The 18,271-nt window shown below is 36.8% G+C and overlaps 1 protein-coding gene across 3 annotated transcripts; it reads left to right on the plus strand.

Moving 5' to 3' along the window:
• The first annotated feature begins 279 nt into the window (after positions 1 to 279).
• Positions 280 to 14,977, plus strand: LOC131944849 (protein FAM53A). 3 transcript variants are annotated; one of them, XM_059305705.1, is made up of 6 exons: positions 280 to 367; positions 2,925 to 3,226; positions 7,368 to 7,431; positions 7,566 to 8,383; positions 12,059 to 12,121; positions 12,326 to 14,977. In XM_059305705.1, the coding sequence occupies exons 2-6, from the start codon at positions 3,134 to 3,136 to the stop codon at positions 12,653 to 12,655; spliced, it is 1,368 nt and encodes a 455-aa protein (XP_059161688.1). In that variant the 5' UTR covers positions 280 to 367; positions 2,925 to 3,133; the 3' UTR covers positions 12,656 to 14,977. The 3 variants fall into 3 exon arrangements, with proteins under 3 accessions (XP_059161688.1, XP_059161685.1, XP_059161687.1); XM_059305702.1 differs by having other exon boundaries at positions 288 to 367; positions 7,365 to 7,431; XM_059305704.1 differs by lacking the exon at positions 280 to 367 and adding an exon at positions 1,465 to 1,532 and having other exon boundaries at positions 7,365 to 7,431.
• Positions 14,978 to 18,271: the final 3,294 nt, after the last annotated feature.

Below are 18,271 nucleotides of genomic sequence, written 5' to 3' on the forward strand. Positions count from 1 at the left end.
GTTAAGCTTGACTTGTATAACCAATGGTAACCAAATGCAATACAAATATTAGAAAAACGCCATGTCGATAATGCGTGTATGAAAACAACACATTTTTCGTGTCTTTATTCACCACTTATTTATTAGCAGATTAAAAACCCTCCAATAGTCGTCCCCACCCCTCTTTTTTTTTTTTTGGCTTTAGCGTAGCCACTTAAAACGTTTTAATGGCATCGTGCCAACTGATTTTAGTTTCCAGTCAAAGTAGCGTATCACAATACACATAACAGATTGAGGCGTAGCATGTGGACAAATGTTTTTATATGCTCTAGGTAGTCCTAGTGTGGGATCTGACTTGACTCTAGCAATGCTGGGTCTGGTTTTATAGGTAGGTAGGCATACACTTTTCCTTCTGCCTCGGCAATTCAAGTTGGCCTGTCGATCCAGCAATGCTGGGTCTGGTTTTATAGGTAGGTAGGCATACACTTTTCCTTCTGCCTCGGCAATTCAAGTTGGCCTGTCGATAAGGACGCTTGGTGGTTTTTTTTTCCACATTGGATAGGTAAGTGGTATGTGGGTATACCGGTTGTCCTACTTGTACACCGATTCAGTATTTTATGTAAAAGTTAACAGTATTTTTGTGTGTCTATAAATAATTGCCTTGATTATACCTTTTTTTTTAAAAAATCCATTTCACATCTTTAGCCCAACTGCGTTATTAGGCTGGGATTCAAGAGTTATTCTTTATATCATTTCAGTTGTTTTTTTAGTTTACTCTAGAATTTAATCTACATTCCAGTTCGACAGTATTTTGACGTTTTGATCATATCTTTATTCGATGATAAATGTAACGATTGTTATTGTTCAACAACATTATCAGTTGTGTGGCATATAGTCCTAGCAGTTACATGAATACATGTAACGATTTGATCATCCAGATCTCCCCCCCCCCCCCCCATTGCCATTGTCTCTCCCTGAGATCATTAAATAATCTACTTTTAATTACGGGTGTGTGGGGTATGTCGTGTTACGGGATATCTTATAGACTTATTACACTGCTTTTGGATAAGAACTTAGTGTATTCATGTTTATTTATTCGCTGTGTATGCTCAAATGTATTATACATAATCTTAATTTACATCTAAATTCAAGACTAGTTGATTGAACTTGAAATCTTAAAATATCTTAAATCTTAAAATATCGCACCTATTCATGCTAAAGATTTTTTAAAAATATTTGCGCAATGGTTTTCAGGATATTCCTCTCATGCGTGCTACTTAAGTTTATTGAATTTATTCCAAGCGCCTGCCATTTAGTAAAGACGTGTAATTAGATACCGCTACTGAAAATGCTAAGCCATTCTTTGTGCTGGCTGTCAACGTGAATAGCCGTGTATAGATCTATGTATACCTCTAACGTAACCACACATTAACGTTAGTGTATTTGACATTCTTCTAAGCCCTAAGGCATCTAGATATTGTCTACATCTTATTTAACTGAGAGTACCGATCTAACAAACAATATCGTGGTAAATTATAACGATTTGAAGAAAAGTATGTACTCCTTAGATTTTTTTTTAAAATTTCTAGACTTAGTTACTTAGGTGCTCAACATGCTGTATAAAGCATTATATGTAAAACATTAATCTGAAATATCTGTTTTATTGAAAGCAAAAATTTATTCCCAATGGCAAATGGCTCAATTAACTAAAATCAGCAAGTAAAATAATATTTTTAGCGCAATTTCCATTCTGGAGAATTGCGTTTATTAACTCGTCTTTTCTGGGAATGAATGGATGGATGGATGTGTGTCCGCAGCTTTAAGTCGTATCTCCTCCTCAACGAAGCAATATCGAGGACTAGTTCCAAAAGCAATTATGTTAAGCCAGTTACGAGGATGAACATAAGCCATAAAAATTCCGGGTTTCTTTAATGGATTTCCCGGAAAAGCCAAAAAACCTCGAAAAAATGTAGTTTTTGGCCCATAACTCGGCAACCAGACCACTTAGCGACTTGAAACATGTACCAATCGATTCCTGCCATAATTTAGAACAATATTGCCGAAGAAAGTTTTCAAAAATATCCTTTCGTTTGGTCACAAAAAATTTTTTGAATTATTTAAAATTTGGACCGAATTAGTAGGCATTTTATGCAACCACACCACACGCGTCATCACGTTCAATAGCTGCGCCATCACGTTCAAAGGCTGCGACGTCACGTTCGGTAGCTGGGGCGCGCAATGGTTTTTTAGTCATGTTACTCTATTGTAAATAAAACATGCAAAAATACTGGAAAAAAAAATTAATAAAAAACTTTTAATAACTAACCAATGGTTTTACTAACCCTGCTCTTGATTTACGCTACGACAGAGCTATTTTTAGATAACACAAGGAAATTGCGCTAAAATTGTCACTAGACTTTTTTTAATTACTTGTTTTATTAAAGTAAACCCTTACACACAAAGATGCTTTCAGAATTGTTTATATTAGAATAAGCAACACAAGCTAGTTTTAGTAGTAATGTGTGTTGGTCATCAATCCCAAGTTGACAGAAACGTGTTTGCTACAAGATGTCATAAAAGTTGAATATACCTCAACTTTTTTTTTTTTAAATTTTGATTGTACGCTTCTCCTAAAGGGATATTCTGGTTACATTCAAACATGGTGTGTTGACATTAGTTTTTGTAATACGTGTAGTTGCTCTTACACTGGCTGCAGCTTTTTTTTTTTCTGAAGATAGGTTCCAGTTTTTAACTATACACACTTTTAACAAGTTTTATATATTTTTAAAATCAGGATAGTATCATTTTATGACCGATAATCGCAGTACTGGCGTCCCTGTTTCACCAGACAAGGACCTGATTTTAACGTGTCCGGCTATCACTAACTCGTGAAGTTTGTCTATCAGCGCAATTATCCATAAAATTATACTATTATACTGTTTCAGATCAGAACGACGATGGCTGATTCGGAAAAGGCTTATCGCTAGTAGTAAAAATCGCAATCTGTGGATGCTGTACATGTTTTCAAGGGACAAGCATCGCACGTTAACTGAAAAAAATGGCACGTTACCAAGATTGCTAAAACTGGTGGATCAGCTTGGATGAGAGGAGGGGAGTCTTCGTCGGCAGTGCTTCACTGTTCTGGACGCACATTATGCTGGCTCATAATGGACTGGCCCTCATCACCGAGAAACTGCAGAACCAGAAGCTGGAGGAACCAGCCCAGACCAGCTGCAGCAAATTACCAGTAAGTATAGAAAGAAATCACTTTAATTGTTATAATGGCGTGTCAGCTGTGGTGGTATAATGACGTGTGTGCAGTGGTGGTATAAGGACTTGTGAGCTATGGTGGTATAAGGACTTGTGAGCTATGGTGGTATAAGGGCTTGTGAGCTATGCTGGTATAGACTTGTGAGCTGAGGTGGTATAAGGACTTATGAGCTATGCTGGTATAGTCTAGACTTGTGAGCTGAGGTGGTTTAATCATGACTTGGCAACTGTTGTTGTGCAGGTTTTCTTTCGGCATATTACTCCCAAATGGTAGATTGTATTGTTTGTAGTTTTCTCCCCCCCCCCGCCCCCGCCCCCCTCGAATGATGACTAAAAGAAACACTGGCTGTATGACCTGTGAAGTATGCTGGTATAATGACCTCTCAGCTATGCTGATCAAGTGATATGATCGTATTTCTCCTTGTACATATCAGTTGTAAATATTGAAATGCTGACCTTGAAAACCCAGCACCTGGTGGTGTGTCAATAAATCACATGTCAGCTAAGTTTCTCCCCTTTATATCAGTTACGACCCCTATTGTTGACAACTTGCCACTTACCTTAGCAACTTATAATTCGTATAATTCTTTTTTCCCCCTCGTTATTTCAATATGAATAGCCGTTCCTTATTTATGAGGGGTTGCAAATTCTTGCTTCAGTTTTTTTTTTAATCTAAGGAAAAAAAAAGGCCTGTATTAAAGGCCACCCTGTCCCTATTCTTCAGCCCTGAACAATCGTTAGCATTCTCCTTAGGGGAAGAATGTCCCTGGCCAGTGTTCACACACTGGTGGCGATAAGGGATTGTCACGTGACCCTCAGCCCTAGTTAGAGCCACTACGAACATACTAGTTAATCAAACCGTGTTTTTTAAGTCACTTTTCACATCTGCTACTGACTGTTTATAGCCCCCATGCAATCCCCACCGTATTTTTATTTTTAAAATGCTACGCCTCCGGCATACTGTTACGTTTCCTGTTAGATGTAACCTGAAGATCGTTTTTTTTTTCAGAAACACCACTGACTGTCCTCTCATTTTTATGGGGGGGGGGGAATACTGTATTGAGCTGTAGCGCTATTAATCGCTACATTTAAAATCTTATCCACCTAAATATATTTTTTTCTCAACTTCAAATAAAACGAACTTAACCCCGAGATAACTACGGTATTGAAGAAAAAGATAGGGGTGTGCTTTAAAAGAAAACTCTTACTTTAGGTTTAATGCTCCGTGTTTCAATTTAAAGGTTAGACATTCGTACACACCAAAAGGAAAATCAATACGTCTTTTCACGTTTGTATTGCTCTGTTGAGTTTAAATAGCGATTGCTTTCAAATAAAGCAATATTTAATGCGAGTTTTGTGTGTGTAGGCGTGCGTGGATACGTAGTATATGTGTTTGGGTTGGGGGGGGGGGGGTAGCTGTCAGAAACAGCAGATTGGGGGGGGGGGATACTTGTATCAAGATACATATTTGAGTAAATAAACTAAACTAAAAAATAAACTAAAACGACCAACTAGACTGCTCTGGTGCGGCTTGTTAATAGCAGCACCTGTTTAGTTTAGGGACCGAGAGTTCAGTTTTTCTGGCTGTTAAGCTCTCTTTTGTGCTTCATTTGTTTAGCTAGCACTTGGTTTTACTAATAAGTGGGGGAGTTGTTGGGGCGGGCAAAGCTGAAATGTACTGGTGGGGGGGGGGGGGGAGAGATAACTGGATATTTAAAGTCTTTATGCTTGGTTGTGGTTCAAAACTAAAATAAAGGTGTGTGTGTTTATGTCGTCCCAAGTGAACGTCACGTGATTTTAGGTATAAAAAAAACACGTTTCTAGTTCCCCTCTCCCAGACATTTAACATTCGAACAAGCAAACAAAACAATGGAAACATAACGATGTCGCACGTGTCAAATGTAGAGCAACTGAAAGTGCTCTCCGCGACCAAATGAGTTTAGCGCGTCGATCATTACACGGTGCTATTTCTAGAGGCCCGACGTTGTGGGCTCTCTCCTAGTTATTGATCAAGTTACTGGCTCTAGGAGCTTTGGATGACCTCAATCTCCGTGCTTATGCCACTTTCATCTCTCGTACTACACCTTGCTTGCATTTCCTGTATCCGTCAGTCTGAGACACTATGCATGCTGTACTGTTACTTGGCGCTTCTGTCTTTCTTATCACTCACTCAGTGCTAAGTAGATCTACTAGCGGTTTGGTTATTACAACAACAAATAATGAAAAGCATCGCCTAGTTTAATTAAATATTTGAACTACGCCTTCTCGTAGTTATCCTTAAAAATAATCTGCTCAAACGCTATGATCTATATTATCTCCTAGGCTACTACCAAAGGATATACTATATAATATTAATGATGTTATGTAGATTAACCCTACCCCCTGAGACCAACGTTAGTTGATGTACCCCTCCCCCCCCTTTTAACTATCGTGGCCTGCTCACTCATCTCTTTAGACTACTTTTGAGTGTGTTCAATGTCGGTGAAATGGCGTCCTATTGATCTCCCGTCTCTACCACCCTCTACCACATACTAGAGGCTATAACATGGGGATAGGGGGACAACTAACTTCAAATGTCACGGCTTTACATTTGCTATCTAAAACCTGTTGTTAGCTTGTCGAGTGAGCAGTTAATCAAGAGTGTATCCAAATGTCACGTGGATTGGGTAAGAGGTTGGAGGTTTTTAGGAAAGCGATTTGTCGAAGCTGAAACGTGTATTCTATTTTCCATCTACCAACTTGCATCATTGATTTATTTTTTTTTAGTTCAAAGAAATTGTCTTATGATGATTATCTTTTCCATGTGAAGTTGAGTGTTACCTTAATCCTCCCCACCCCCGTAATAACAATAATGATAATATAAAATGTTAAAGGTAAATTGATAAAACAATTCTTGGCTTTATTTGTTTGCAATTCAGCCCGTTCATGGACATGTCGAAAGAAAATTATTACTAGCAGCTTTGCTTGCGTAAACTCTTAAACTGATGTATTCTTTTTATTGTGTAGGCGGTTCGTTTAAAAAAAAAACTTCTTTTGTAGCTTTAACATAGTCAGTTATTTTACCAGCTGCTTTCTAATTTTAACTAGACCAGCTGCAGCCAACTAGACCTAGTTTAAATGTGATATTTATTAGCCGTTATTCATTTGGTTCCTTGTTATTATATAAAAGATTGCGTTTAACGTTCCCGATGATAGTTGATACACTAAACAGTTACCGCTGTTGGTCCAGTCTACCCCCCCCCCCCTCGAACGAAATGGAATTTATACAGAAAGCATAAACTTTGTACCAGTCCGCGCCCCCCCCCCCCCCCCCCCCTGAGAAAAAAAAATCTGGAAGAATCACTGTCTGTATGGGATACATGTATCAGGCTAGACGGCTTTCTTTGCAATTGCGTTATGATTCATTGAAAAAGTCGTGTAGATGAGTGAGAGACGTAGACAGGGGAATGTGTACAGTTTACGTGCTGATTTGGGACACGTAAGAATCTGCCTAGTGCCGTAGTTACTCAACTGTGGCATTAAAAAATTGAATGGGCCTAAACGTATCACCACTTTTCAACGGAAAGCAACATATAAAAAGCGTGTGTGTATCGCCCTGTATTAGTCTGACTAGTCTAGTATTTATGCCCAACACTCGATATGTATTTCAATGGCATGTGTTCTTAGGAAATTTTAATTTAGAGCCGATACTATAGAATTATGTGAACAACTTCCCGGACCCTTGCTTGTACTCCGTTTTTCTCACCTTTAAGTGACCAAACGGGATCATGATGTCAATGCGGGGTCATGAGGTCTGATCGGCCTTGCAATATGCGTGTGAAAAAAAAACACATACACTCTGAATATAGGGAATAACGTATCTTTATCTTTAAAAAAAGACAGCTGTTCTCTGTACTTTATTTAACTTCTTAAGTGGATATTTCACTTTGTAACTTTTTGACAACAGAATTGATTTTAATTGACCTGTTAAGTTGCTATTGTTGTATTATTAATTCATAGATTATAACAGGTGGAGGTGGGTTTTTTTTCTTTGTTTCTTTAATAGCCTTCTTGTATTTTGATGAAGTCTAATGCACAATAGAAAAATCATTTTTTTTTTCTTTTTTTTTTACTAGCAGGTGACCCAAGATAATCCAACCAAGACAGCTTCACAACAACAGTCCAATAACCTTTCTGTCAAAGGTAAATTTCTCTGGAGTTGTGTTTTAGTGTCTCACTCATTTCAACAGACAGAATTTTATTTCATTATTTATAGCAGTTGTTGTCCTAATTAGCTAGTCTATTTATTTCACTTCTTCAAACTTGTATACTTGCAGGTAAAAATGTCTGGGCACAATCCCTGGAATCTGAGAGACAGGGGCGACACAAGTTTGGAGCCCCTGATGTCAAGACTGTACTTAGGCCCCCAGAAAAAGCTACATCATCCATATGTTTGCACAAAAAACAGTCATGTCAATGCTGTGATAGCGCCCCAGGGACTCCCACGGCGCCCCCAAAAAAGAAGCACTGTAGATCATTATCCGTCCCACCAGACGGCCCCATGGTTTTGCCAGCCCCTTCTAAGGACACTGGTAGCAAAATATGGAAGCCCATTGCTGTGACCCCAAGAAGCATTAGCAATTTTCAGACAAAAGACAGGCATAATTTATCTGCTCAATGCATTGAAAGCAGCAAGTGGTTGCCCAAACTAAGCTCAGGTTTCAAACTTGTCCCAGTTGTTCCTTCTCCACCAAGCGTGGACAGTGGACATTACACCACATCTGACCTCCAGACTCCTCCTGGGTCCCCCGTGCCCAGACCAGCCTCTGCAGCCAGTGATACATCTTTCAGCTCCCTGGGATCTGCCTGGTTGGACTATAGCCCTATGCGGACTAGGATACGAGTCTTGGAAAACCGCAGTCTTTCATGTGAGGACAGAATCTCTGCATCCTCCTCCACTATGTCGATGCCCTGTGTTCATGGCAGCATAGATCCTTCATCAAGCTGCTGCAGCAGTCAGGATGGCAGCAACAGTTGTAGCAGTGGCATCCCCAGGTGCCACTCACAACCATGTGTTCTTCATCATCGCCGCTGTGGCAAAAAACGACGGCGTGACTGTGATAGACCCACACTTAACTTTAATAAAATGACAGAGGTAAGCAATTGCTTTTAAAAAACATTGCTTTCACTAACTCCAACATAAATAATTGAAGATATAGTTCATTTGTGTGGGGGGAGGCAGATAGTCCGCTCATTTATAATTATAGAAGTAAACCTAATTCAAATTGGTTTAAAATGTTCAAATTAAATTAAACACAGAACAAAAAATAATTCTTTTTTAAAACTACAATTAATAGGTCAGTATCCCTATTCTTTTATATACTGACTAAAATTAGAGTCCTTAAAGTAAAAAAAAAAAAGTTCCCTTTTCAAACCTGACGGTCTATAGGGCAAGTGAAGTAGAGTTGACTTGTTTCTGTGACCTCTGCATATGAAGAGATAGTGTGATCAGCACTATGCCCTTAAAGTACTAAAAATACATTGTCAGAAATGGGTGGCTATTTTGTTGTCTTATATAAAGTTTTCTACTTTTGGTGTATCAGGGTTTAAACTACGCCTGATATAAAGATGACTGTCTGAAACACGTTTTGGACACTAGGCATATATTACATACACACATTGATACATTAAATCTTTATCACAGTTTTTATTTTTACAAACCTGATACACCAGTATAACATTGAGTCTGTGTTTCATGCACTGTTTATTTCTTATCTCATGTATTTTTAGTTATGTGTGGTTAGCATTACAAAACTTTTGAATGAATCATATGAACTCAACTTCAGTGCATACACTGGTGGCATACACTGGTCGTAGTACTTCAATTATTTATTTTATTTATGAGTTTTCATACATTTTAGTGGTACTTGATGAAACTCAAATCATAAAATTGCTTTATTTAATAAAAGCATTGGTAGCTAAAATATTTTCCGTCCATCATTCTAATATCCTCATCTTGGCTGTGCGTGTGTTCCTGCTGTTATTGACGTGTTGACTGTGTGTTGGAGCAAGTGTGTGTATGTGTGTGGGGTTGTTTCGTCCATCCTTCTAATATCCTCAATCCTCATCTTGGCTGTGCGTGTGTTCCTGCTGTTATTGACGTGTTGACTGTGTGTTGGAGCAAGTGTGTGTATGGGGTGGTTCCGTCCATCCTAATATCCTCATCTTGGCTGTGTGTGTGTGTTCCTGCAGCTATTGACGTGTTGACTGTGTGTTGGAGCAACTGTGTGTGCGGTGGTTCCGTCCATCCTTCTAATATCCTCAATCCTCATCTTGGCTGTGCGTGTGTTCCTGCTGATATTGACGTGTTGCCTGTGTGTTGGAGCAACTGTGTGAATGTGTGTGTCGTGGTTCCGTCCATCCTAATATCCTCATCTTGGCTGTGCGTGTGTTCCTGCAGCTATTGATGTGTTGACTGTGTGTTGGAGCAACTGTGTGTATGTGTGTTGGGTGGTTCCGTCCATCCTTCTAATATCCCCATCTTGGCTGTGCGTGTGTTCCTGCAGCTATTGACGTGTTGCCTGTGTGTTGGAGCAACTGTGTGTATGTGTGTGGGGTTGTTCCGTCCATCCTTCTAATATCCTCATCTTGGCTGTGCGTGTGTTCCTGCAGCTATTGACGTGTTGACTGTGTGTTGGAGCAACTGTGTGTGTATGTGTGTTGGGTTGTTCCGTCCATCCTTCTAATATCCCCATCTTGGCTGTGTGTGTGTTCCTGCAGCTTGACGACAGTCTCCCGTTACCAGCAATGTGGCTTTGATTTGCCCTGCTCCCTCTGAACGCAGACTGTGTAGTTAACCGCACACATTCCCATCTGGCCCACGTTGACACAACAGCGTATGCGGCTCATCAGATTGCCGGTGCGTCGGTCTGAGCACGTGCCTGTGTAGTTTAAAAGCCGCTTGAATACTCCGGAAATTCTAAACCCTCACCCATACAAACGATTCAGTAACTCAACCCGGTGATCACTTTGAATAATGCAGCTCTAATCTTCAAGCCCAGATCTCTTCAATCATTTATCATACTTTGATTCCCCGCCACACCCCGCCCTTAGACTAACGTACTGTCATAACCTTTTTTTTTTTTGTGTTGTTGTAGACGGGGTGGGTAAGATAAGGTGTATTTTTCTTGTATATAAATATAGTGTACGTGTGTCGGGGTTGTTTTCCCTAAGTTGTGTCGATCAGCGGCCTACCCTACTTGCATTGTTTGTCTTCTGTAATTAGATCAGATTGTAAAGGGTGGTTTAACTGTTGATCCTTTCGTTTCCTGTAGCGTCCTGTTTTACTTGAGATAAGTCAGGCGAGTGCTTCACTCACGCTATGTCGTTACAACAACAGAGGGGGGGGGGGGGGTGCACGAGCTAGCCTTGGACTAGGGCAGGAAAACTCCAGTGGCGTGGATCAATATACGCTTGTCATTATACATTCGCTCACTGGCGAGGCTCAAGTGTGCTCAATAACAGGCTCGGATTTTTTTTAAACGGCTTTGAAGTTGTTTAAGATTTATAAATATCGATAAAATGCCACACATTTGCCGATGACACACTTGTAGAATGAACGTTGTAGTCCTGTTAAAAAAAAAAAAAGAAAAAAATAGTTGCACGCTGTGTTCCCCAAGTATGATTTACTGCAATAACACTAATAGAGCCAAAGTTGGGTTGAGCGAGGAATTAAAGATTTATGGTTGTAAATGTTTAGTCGGAGTTTTACCGTTCTAATATAGCACCACTTTTGTTTGCCAACGTATGATTTCTAATCGACACTTGTTATTTTATTGCTGTGACAGGTTTCTTGTTTTTTGTTGTAGATGAATGAATTGTGTATTGTACGGTAATCTGTTTAACGAGCTGCTATAGCTGCTACACCTCGCCCGTGCGGTAACTGTTAAACCTCGCGGTCATACCATTAACTACCACCCCCACCCGGCAGCAGTGCTATAGAGTACCCACCAGGGTAACCTGACGGTCGCAGTAACGTCTTTGATAAGTAGGGAGACGAAACTTTTTTTTTTAATAAATAAGCCTACGCAGTATTCCCGTTGGTTTAGACAGGACAGTTTGGGTACTGGCCTTTTTATTTCGGGAAGGAAAAAAACGTCAGGAATATACAGCTGATTTAAATAGGCAGTAGAGCAAGTACACTGTCAGAATCTACATAACAACTATTGAGGCCAGATGTTGTGTGGCTGGCCATGCTATGATTAGTGGTGTACTGGGTGAAGTGGAGGTGAATACCACACCAACACTTGAAGTGTCAATCACGGGCTACACCATGGTTGCCTGCCTTCATTTCCTACATTACTTCCCCCTCTGGTCTGTTTAGGAATTATTAGCTTTAACCGCCCACACACACCTGAGGGGTTCCCTCTTCTCCCCCCCCCCCCTCTTTCTTTCCAAGGTGATGTTAAATATGGCAGAGATTTAAGAATGTGTGTGTGTATGTTTTCTTGACCAGTTCTCAGCCTTTGTCCTGTTTTTTAAAACTCTACTCCTCTGACCACCCCACTCTAGAAATACCCTTTAAGATGTGAATTACAGCTTTTTAAAAAAATCTGTCTTGCTATACATCTAATAACTTTTATTGGGGGGGGGGGTGCAATATTTTTTCTCCACTTGCCCTTAATATGAAAAAAAAATTTAGTACTACTTCATTAACCTTGAATTTTGTTGACTGCTGTACAAAGTCTCCTTGGCATTTGATTGGGTCAGTTAGTTAGCTAAAGATTATTATTGAATCACTTGATCTAAACATCTATAAAACTACTTTCAGACTGCCTACTCACATTCTCACAGGCGCTCTGAACCATGGAATACACCAATCAGTGATCAAAAGGTCAGACTTGTTTCAATATTTGCTGAAAATAATAGATGTATTTTAATTTTAAACACCCACAGAATCATTGTGCTAGGTTTTAATGTTGATATGCAAGTTTCAAACTAGATTAATATCAGCACAGATGTTGTGAGGACAAATGTAATGTGACTTTAAAATGACCAAAAGTTTTCACAAATTATCTTTGTATATTTTTTATTCTAGCTCCATTTGTCTGGTCAAGATGGCTATCTGGATAACATGACAAGCCACACACTCAATACAATTGCTAGCTCGCCACTGGACTCTGAACTTCCTGTGATGACAAAACATCTTGATTTGATTCATGCTGCATCCGTAGCTTTACCACTCACACCCCCAGATCACTCATCACCCAGTTTTTCACTTCTCATGGCAAGAGAACAGGAGGAAGAGGAGGAGGAGGAAGAAGAGAATGAGGCTGATAATTGTAATTGTCATGATTCAAGGACAGATGACAGAGTTGGGCTCTTTCCCATAAGTGATTTAGACTTAGAGCAGATTGAGAACCACTGAATGTTTTTTTAATAAGCTATGGTATTTTAGTTTTAGTTATGAATGCTACACATTATAAATATACCAGTGGATCTTAAATTGTTTACACTTAAAGACCTTGAGTCTTCCCAATTCTTTGGGCTATTTATCTATCAGTATAGAAAACTAAGCATTGTTTAGCATTCTTTAAGAGCTGAGTACAGTTATCATACTAGATCTAGTGTATATTTTCAAAAGAGGTTACTTGTGAAATTTTCCACATTTATTTACTGAAAAAAATGGCTTAGTCGGTTAATCTAATTCATAATATTTAGGACTTTTGGATCTCTAGTGATGTGCTAATGTAAATTGTGTTAATTAAGTCTACCCAAATGCAAAAGCTTATCAGTTTTTTAAGTATTTTTTAACCTGATGCTAGGGTAATTAAAAAACTGGTATGGTCTGTTTCTCCGTGCTGTACATGATTTCTACAGATGTAAAAATAACCCTTTTTTTTTTTAATTGTTTTTTTATTGAAAGATTTCTATCATAAAATTCTACGAGTTCAAAACAACCAGTGAAAAGTATTGTGATCTATTAAATTCTGCATTTTTTTAAGATATAGTTTGTTCATTTGACAGGGATTTGCATGTGATGAGCATTCTACTGTAAAAAGTGAAAAATTGTTTCATAATGACATGTCATAATTCTTTATTTGCAATTATAAAATTTGTATTCAGGTAGATTTTAAAACTTAAAATGTAGTGGTATTTTAGTTGTACATGTTAAATTGAATGGTTGTACAAAAATTCTTGCTTTTTGTTGTTTCCCCATTTCCCCCCACTCACTGTTTAGCCATACTAATTTTTAACATATTGATAGAATTTCATGCTTTTGTTTCATGATAGCATTCCGATGTTCATAGGAAGTGTATTGCTGCACAATGAAAATATCTTTATGCCATGGCATTTGTTTGGTAATTATTAACCAAAGTTTACATCTTTTAGAAGCTATGTACCTTGACCCTCACTGTCTCTTAATATTCCTAATTTTATGATTCATCTTGGTATTTTGTTGTCCTCTCAGCTACACAATTATCCTGCCACATCAGACAAAATGCTTGTAGCTTCCATAACTTAGGATTGTTCAACACATTTCCTGTTTGTATTATTTGATGAGAAATTCTGTCTCATAAATAAAATGCTTTATTTTTAATATATTTTAACATAAGTTACAATTTTTATGTTACAGTTACGTAGGAACTGTTGAAAAAGTCCAAAACTTTTAAGTTGTACCCCTCCTCTTAAACTTTTTCACAAATGATTTAAACCCAAAAAAATATTTAAGAAAAACAAAAATGAAAAACATTGGGGAATTTGTTACAAATTAAATATACAAATGTAAATAAAGAGTTAGTTTTGACCTTTTAAAATCTTATTTTTTAAATACTGAATGCTGTTAATAATAATAACATGGCAGTCAATTAAAAAACTTACTCTGTTTCTTTGTCCATAGTATGAGAAATTTTCACATCAAATAAATTGGTTTTTGTTCATTTTGTAGGGAATAAGTGTTTAAAAAGTAGAAATAAAGCATGTTTGGGGCCCTCTCTGCTCTGTTATACAAGTTTTCAGCATTCCCAACATTTTGAAAGCATCATTTAAATAATCTTCCTCAAGGATCAATACAAAAAATGCTTAAGAACAAACCTCATTGGCAGAAATCTGTGTTCATTCATTCATTCCATTTCAATCTGTGCGGCTGTTCAGTTTACTCAATCAGTTATTACATCCAAATATTAATTTTTTAAACAAAGTTAAAACATCGAATATATTTTATTTTATTACATAGGAAAGATTTAATTAGCTGAAACAAATTTCTTACCAACTAGAAATTTATCAAGAATATGAACTTGTGTTCTAAAAGAGTTTCTTATTGAGAGATCTGAAGCTTTGTTCTTTAATAGTTTTTAAAAAATTGTTATTAAACTGATGTTTAATTTTCTGAAAGAAAAAAAAGTTTTTCTCATGCTTCAGGTTCAGTATTAGTTCAATGTGAAAATCTTAGACCAGTGATAACATAAAGTATGGTCTCTTAAATTAGTTATGGTATGAAAGAGGCAGCACCTTTGAGTTTGATAATTATTCTTTACACAAACTTAACACATATCAGGGTTTCACTTCTCAATGAAGGCAGCTTGAAGGAGAAATAAGATCACTGCAAAAAAAATGATAATAAAAATACTTCATATACTATGAACATATTGATATATGACATGCCCCAATGATTATTTTTTTTTTACCAGCATGCTGTAAATGCTACAATATGACATGGAGAATAATTAATTACATCAATGAGGGGGAGGGGGGAGAAAGAAATAAGCAATATTTCTGTACAGTGCTTCCTTTTGTCTCTATCAGCAGGTTTTTTTTTCTTTTCCGTTACAGAATGTATTTTACATCAAATGTACCTTATAAAGATAGGCTGAAGACTTAAGTTTTTCAGTTATCACATCACTCACAGTGTTGAGATATTTCTCACAACATTACTTTAACTCTACTGCTTACACTGTGTTTATACATTCTGTAAACAATAGAAAAATCTTATATACATTAAGATATTATTTTAGTTCAGTTTTAAGAAATTAAATTTATTTTACTTATATACATTGTTACATTTTAACATAGAATTCAACATGATCAGATAAAAAAAAATTTGATACAAGTCCTTCTTGGAATTTGGATGGTATTGAAAATAATGCATTGTAATTTTCCTAACTAAACTTCACAGAGATTTTGTATTTGCAGTTTTTTCTTTCGTATAACCACAATACAAGTAGCATTCCTTCAAACAGAACTTAAAAACTTGGCGATATATTTTTGCTCAGAAATATTTTATATTTTCAAAATTATTTTTTTTTGCTTCTTGTGATAAAGTTAATATTAGAAATGTTATTACAAAAATATTAAAGGGCTCATTTATATTATTAATATTACAGATTTAAAAGTCGTGAGGGATACATAGCTGTAAATGTATGGGGAACATGTTGCAGGCCAACAATAAAAATTCTCGGAAGTTTGCCTGCTTTAACCAACTAACTAAAATGTAAATAATTTTTACCTCTTTAAGATTGTGTTGAATTGGCTGGGAACAGCCAACTGAACTGAGTGCCATTTGTTGTAAATAAAATTCAGCTTCAAAATAAATGGCATATTAAACTCTTTTTATTTCAACATATAATGCCTGTGTAAAAAGATAGTTTTTCTTTTTAGAAAAAAAATGGCTAAAAGACTTAACTATTCCTCTATCATTGCATGAGATGTAATCAACTGTATTGCTGTTGTTAATACACTGTAATGACCCTGATGCTGTAACTGTATTCCTTGATCATGTGTCATAGAGGCAATAACCTACAGAGATTTTCACAATGCAGTTTTGGCAGTCTTTTTTAGTGGCAAACATCACCATTTTTATTCTGTTGTTGTGAAGAATAGTTTTTGGCTGAATAGTCTGTATGATAAAGAGAAGCAAGTAACATCTAATGATGTGTTTATGCTGAATGTCACTGGAAACAACTTTTTGACTGATTAAGTATTTTGTCACTCACAAGTAACTTTGTCATGAAAAACTTTTTGACTGGCTAAATATTTGACTCATTTGGTCACCCATAAGTAACTTGGTCACCATTCAACTTTTTGATACATTCATTTAAAAATTTTCTGCAAATATATTTTTGGTTATATTTTTTTTTACTAATAGCACATTCTGTACGAACATGTATGAAATTATCAGGCAATTGCATTTAAGGTGCTAAATATTTACCATTTTCTTTTAATGCAACGGAGATTTTGGATATGAAAACAATTGTATAAATGCTAGAGTATGTTGGCTGGGGATGACTGGAAGAGACAACCCACCTGTGGCACTGTTTTACAAAACAATTCGTGTTTCCGCTGTCTTTATATTGTGTTGAAAATTTAATTACATTATCCATAGTTGAGAAGAAAAAAAGTGTTGCTTGTTATTTTTTGTATTAAGTTTTGTGTGTTATCATGGGATCAATAAAAATGTTGGTTTCAGCAACATTTAGGCAAATATTAGCTATTGATTGTAATTTCTTCCACTTCTGTTAAGGCTTAGTTAACTTTAGAACACACGTCATGTCTCTTTTTTTTTAATTTCTAGCTAGGATAAAAGAATGTCTTATAGAAACAGTTACATGGCATTACAAATTGGAGAACTGACATTCATTAATAAACCTAAAGCTGAAATTAACTCATTTTTAATTCCCAGATAAGCAAAAATTGTGCAAATATTCTTGGCTTTTAAAACAAAAAGTGATAGCCCTTTTAAACTGTAACTAACAGTGAATGTATTGTAGCGTAAACAAGGCTTCATACAAAAATATTACATATGTATGTGGAGAATGAAAAGGACATAACCCAATTTCCTCTCTACCGTGTATCACAGAACAAATGTCAAAATCACTGGGACAATGTGTATTGAATTACTTGATGTATGAGCTCCACTTAATATTTGAGCTAGAAAAGGTTTATTGGGTTCATTCTCAGTGTGCTTATTTGCTTGCAGGTGTCAATTACAGGGGTGCCACTCATTTTTTAAGTGAATCCTGAAAATGAATCCCAAAATTTTACCAATCCTGAAACTAAAATTTGAAATTTTTGAAACCCTGAAACTTAATTCCGCGCGGAATTTCAAAATAAAATGGACTGTTATTTCATTATTTTTTGAGACATTTGATTCATATATTATTATGTTCAATTTACATGTCTTTAAAATGGATTTATTTTCTTTGTAACAAGCTTCAAATAAAAATTAATCTTTAAAGGATTGTGCTTACAACAAAATTAGTTTACAATGTTACTCCCATCTCTAGGCCTACCCCATAATGTGCTATTGTAGAACTCCCCCCCCCCCCCAGACAGCTTTTATAACATAACTATTTAATTTTTTAGAACTTCCTAGCTTGAGTTAAAGTGTGTAGTCAGCCAACTGTTAAGTAACAAATATTTTGCTAAACTCTATGTCTTGTTGTTGAATAATAAGCCCACTATATGCAGACCCCTAATAAGATTGCCACTGTATTAAAATACAGGGTTGACTTACTGTAGCTATTCAAGGCTTTAATTATTAACAGCCACAACAAAAACCTTAAACCCTGTTTTCCCAATCAACACCAATGGGGTCATCCATAAATGATGTCACGCTTTTTTGACGATTTTTACCTCCCACCTCACCTCGGTCACATATCGTCACAAAAAGCCAGACCCCACCCTCTAAAATGACGTCACACCTCAACATACACCCCCCCCCCCCTAAAAATTGCAGTCGAATTTTTCTTACAATACGATATTTTTCCAAAAATCTTGTCTGACCTCTGTCAACATAGAGTATTTTAATCAATTCTTATTACACTTTATTGAAACAATATTCTAAAACGCGAAATAACGGCTAAAATTAGTTTTCTAACATAGCTTTTCGATAATGCAGAAGTGTGATGTCACACCATCTGAACCCCTCCCCCTCATGACAAAATTACGGACCCCCCTCCCCCTACGAGTGTGACGTCATTTATGAACGACCCCAATGCCCCCACCTTTGATATACATGATGACGTGAAGAAATATTGTGGAAGTT

Source organism: Physella acuta, unplaced genomic scaffold (genome assembly GCF_028476545.2).
Source record: "Physella acuta isolate Inbredline_101_S28 unplaced genomic scaffold, ASM2847654v3 ptg000511l, whole genome shotgun sequence".
NCBI lineage: Eukaryota > Metazoa > Mollusca > Gastropoda > Physidae > Physella > Physella acuta.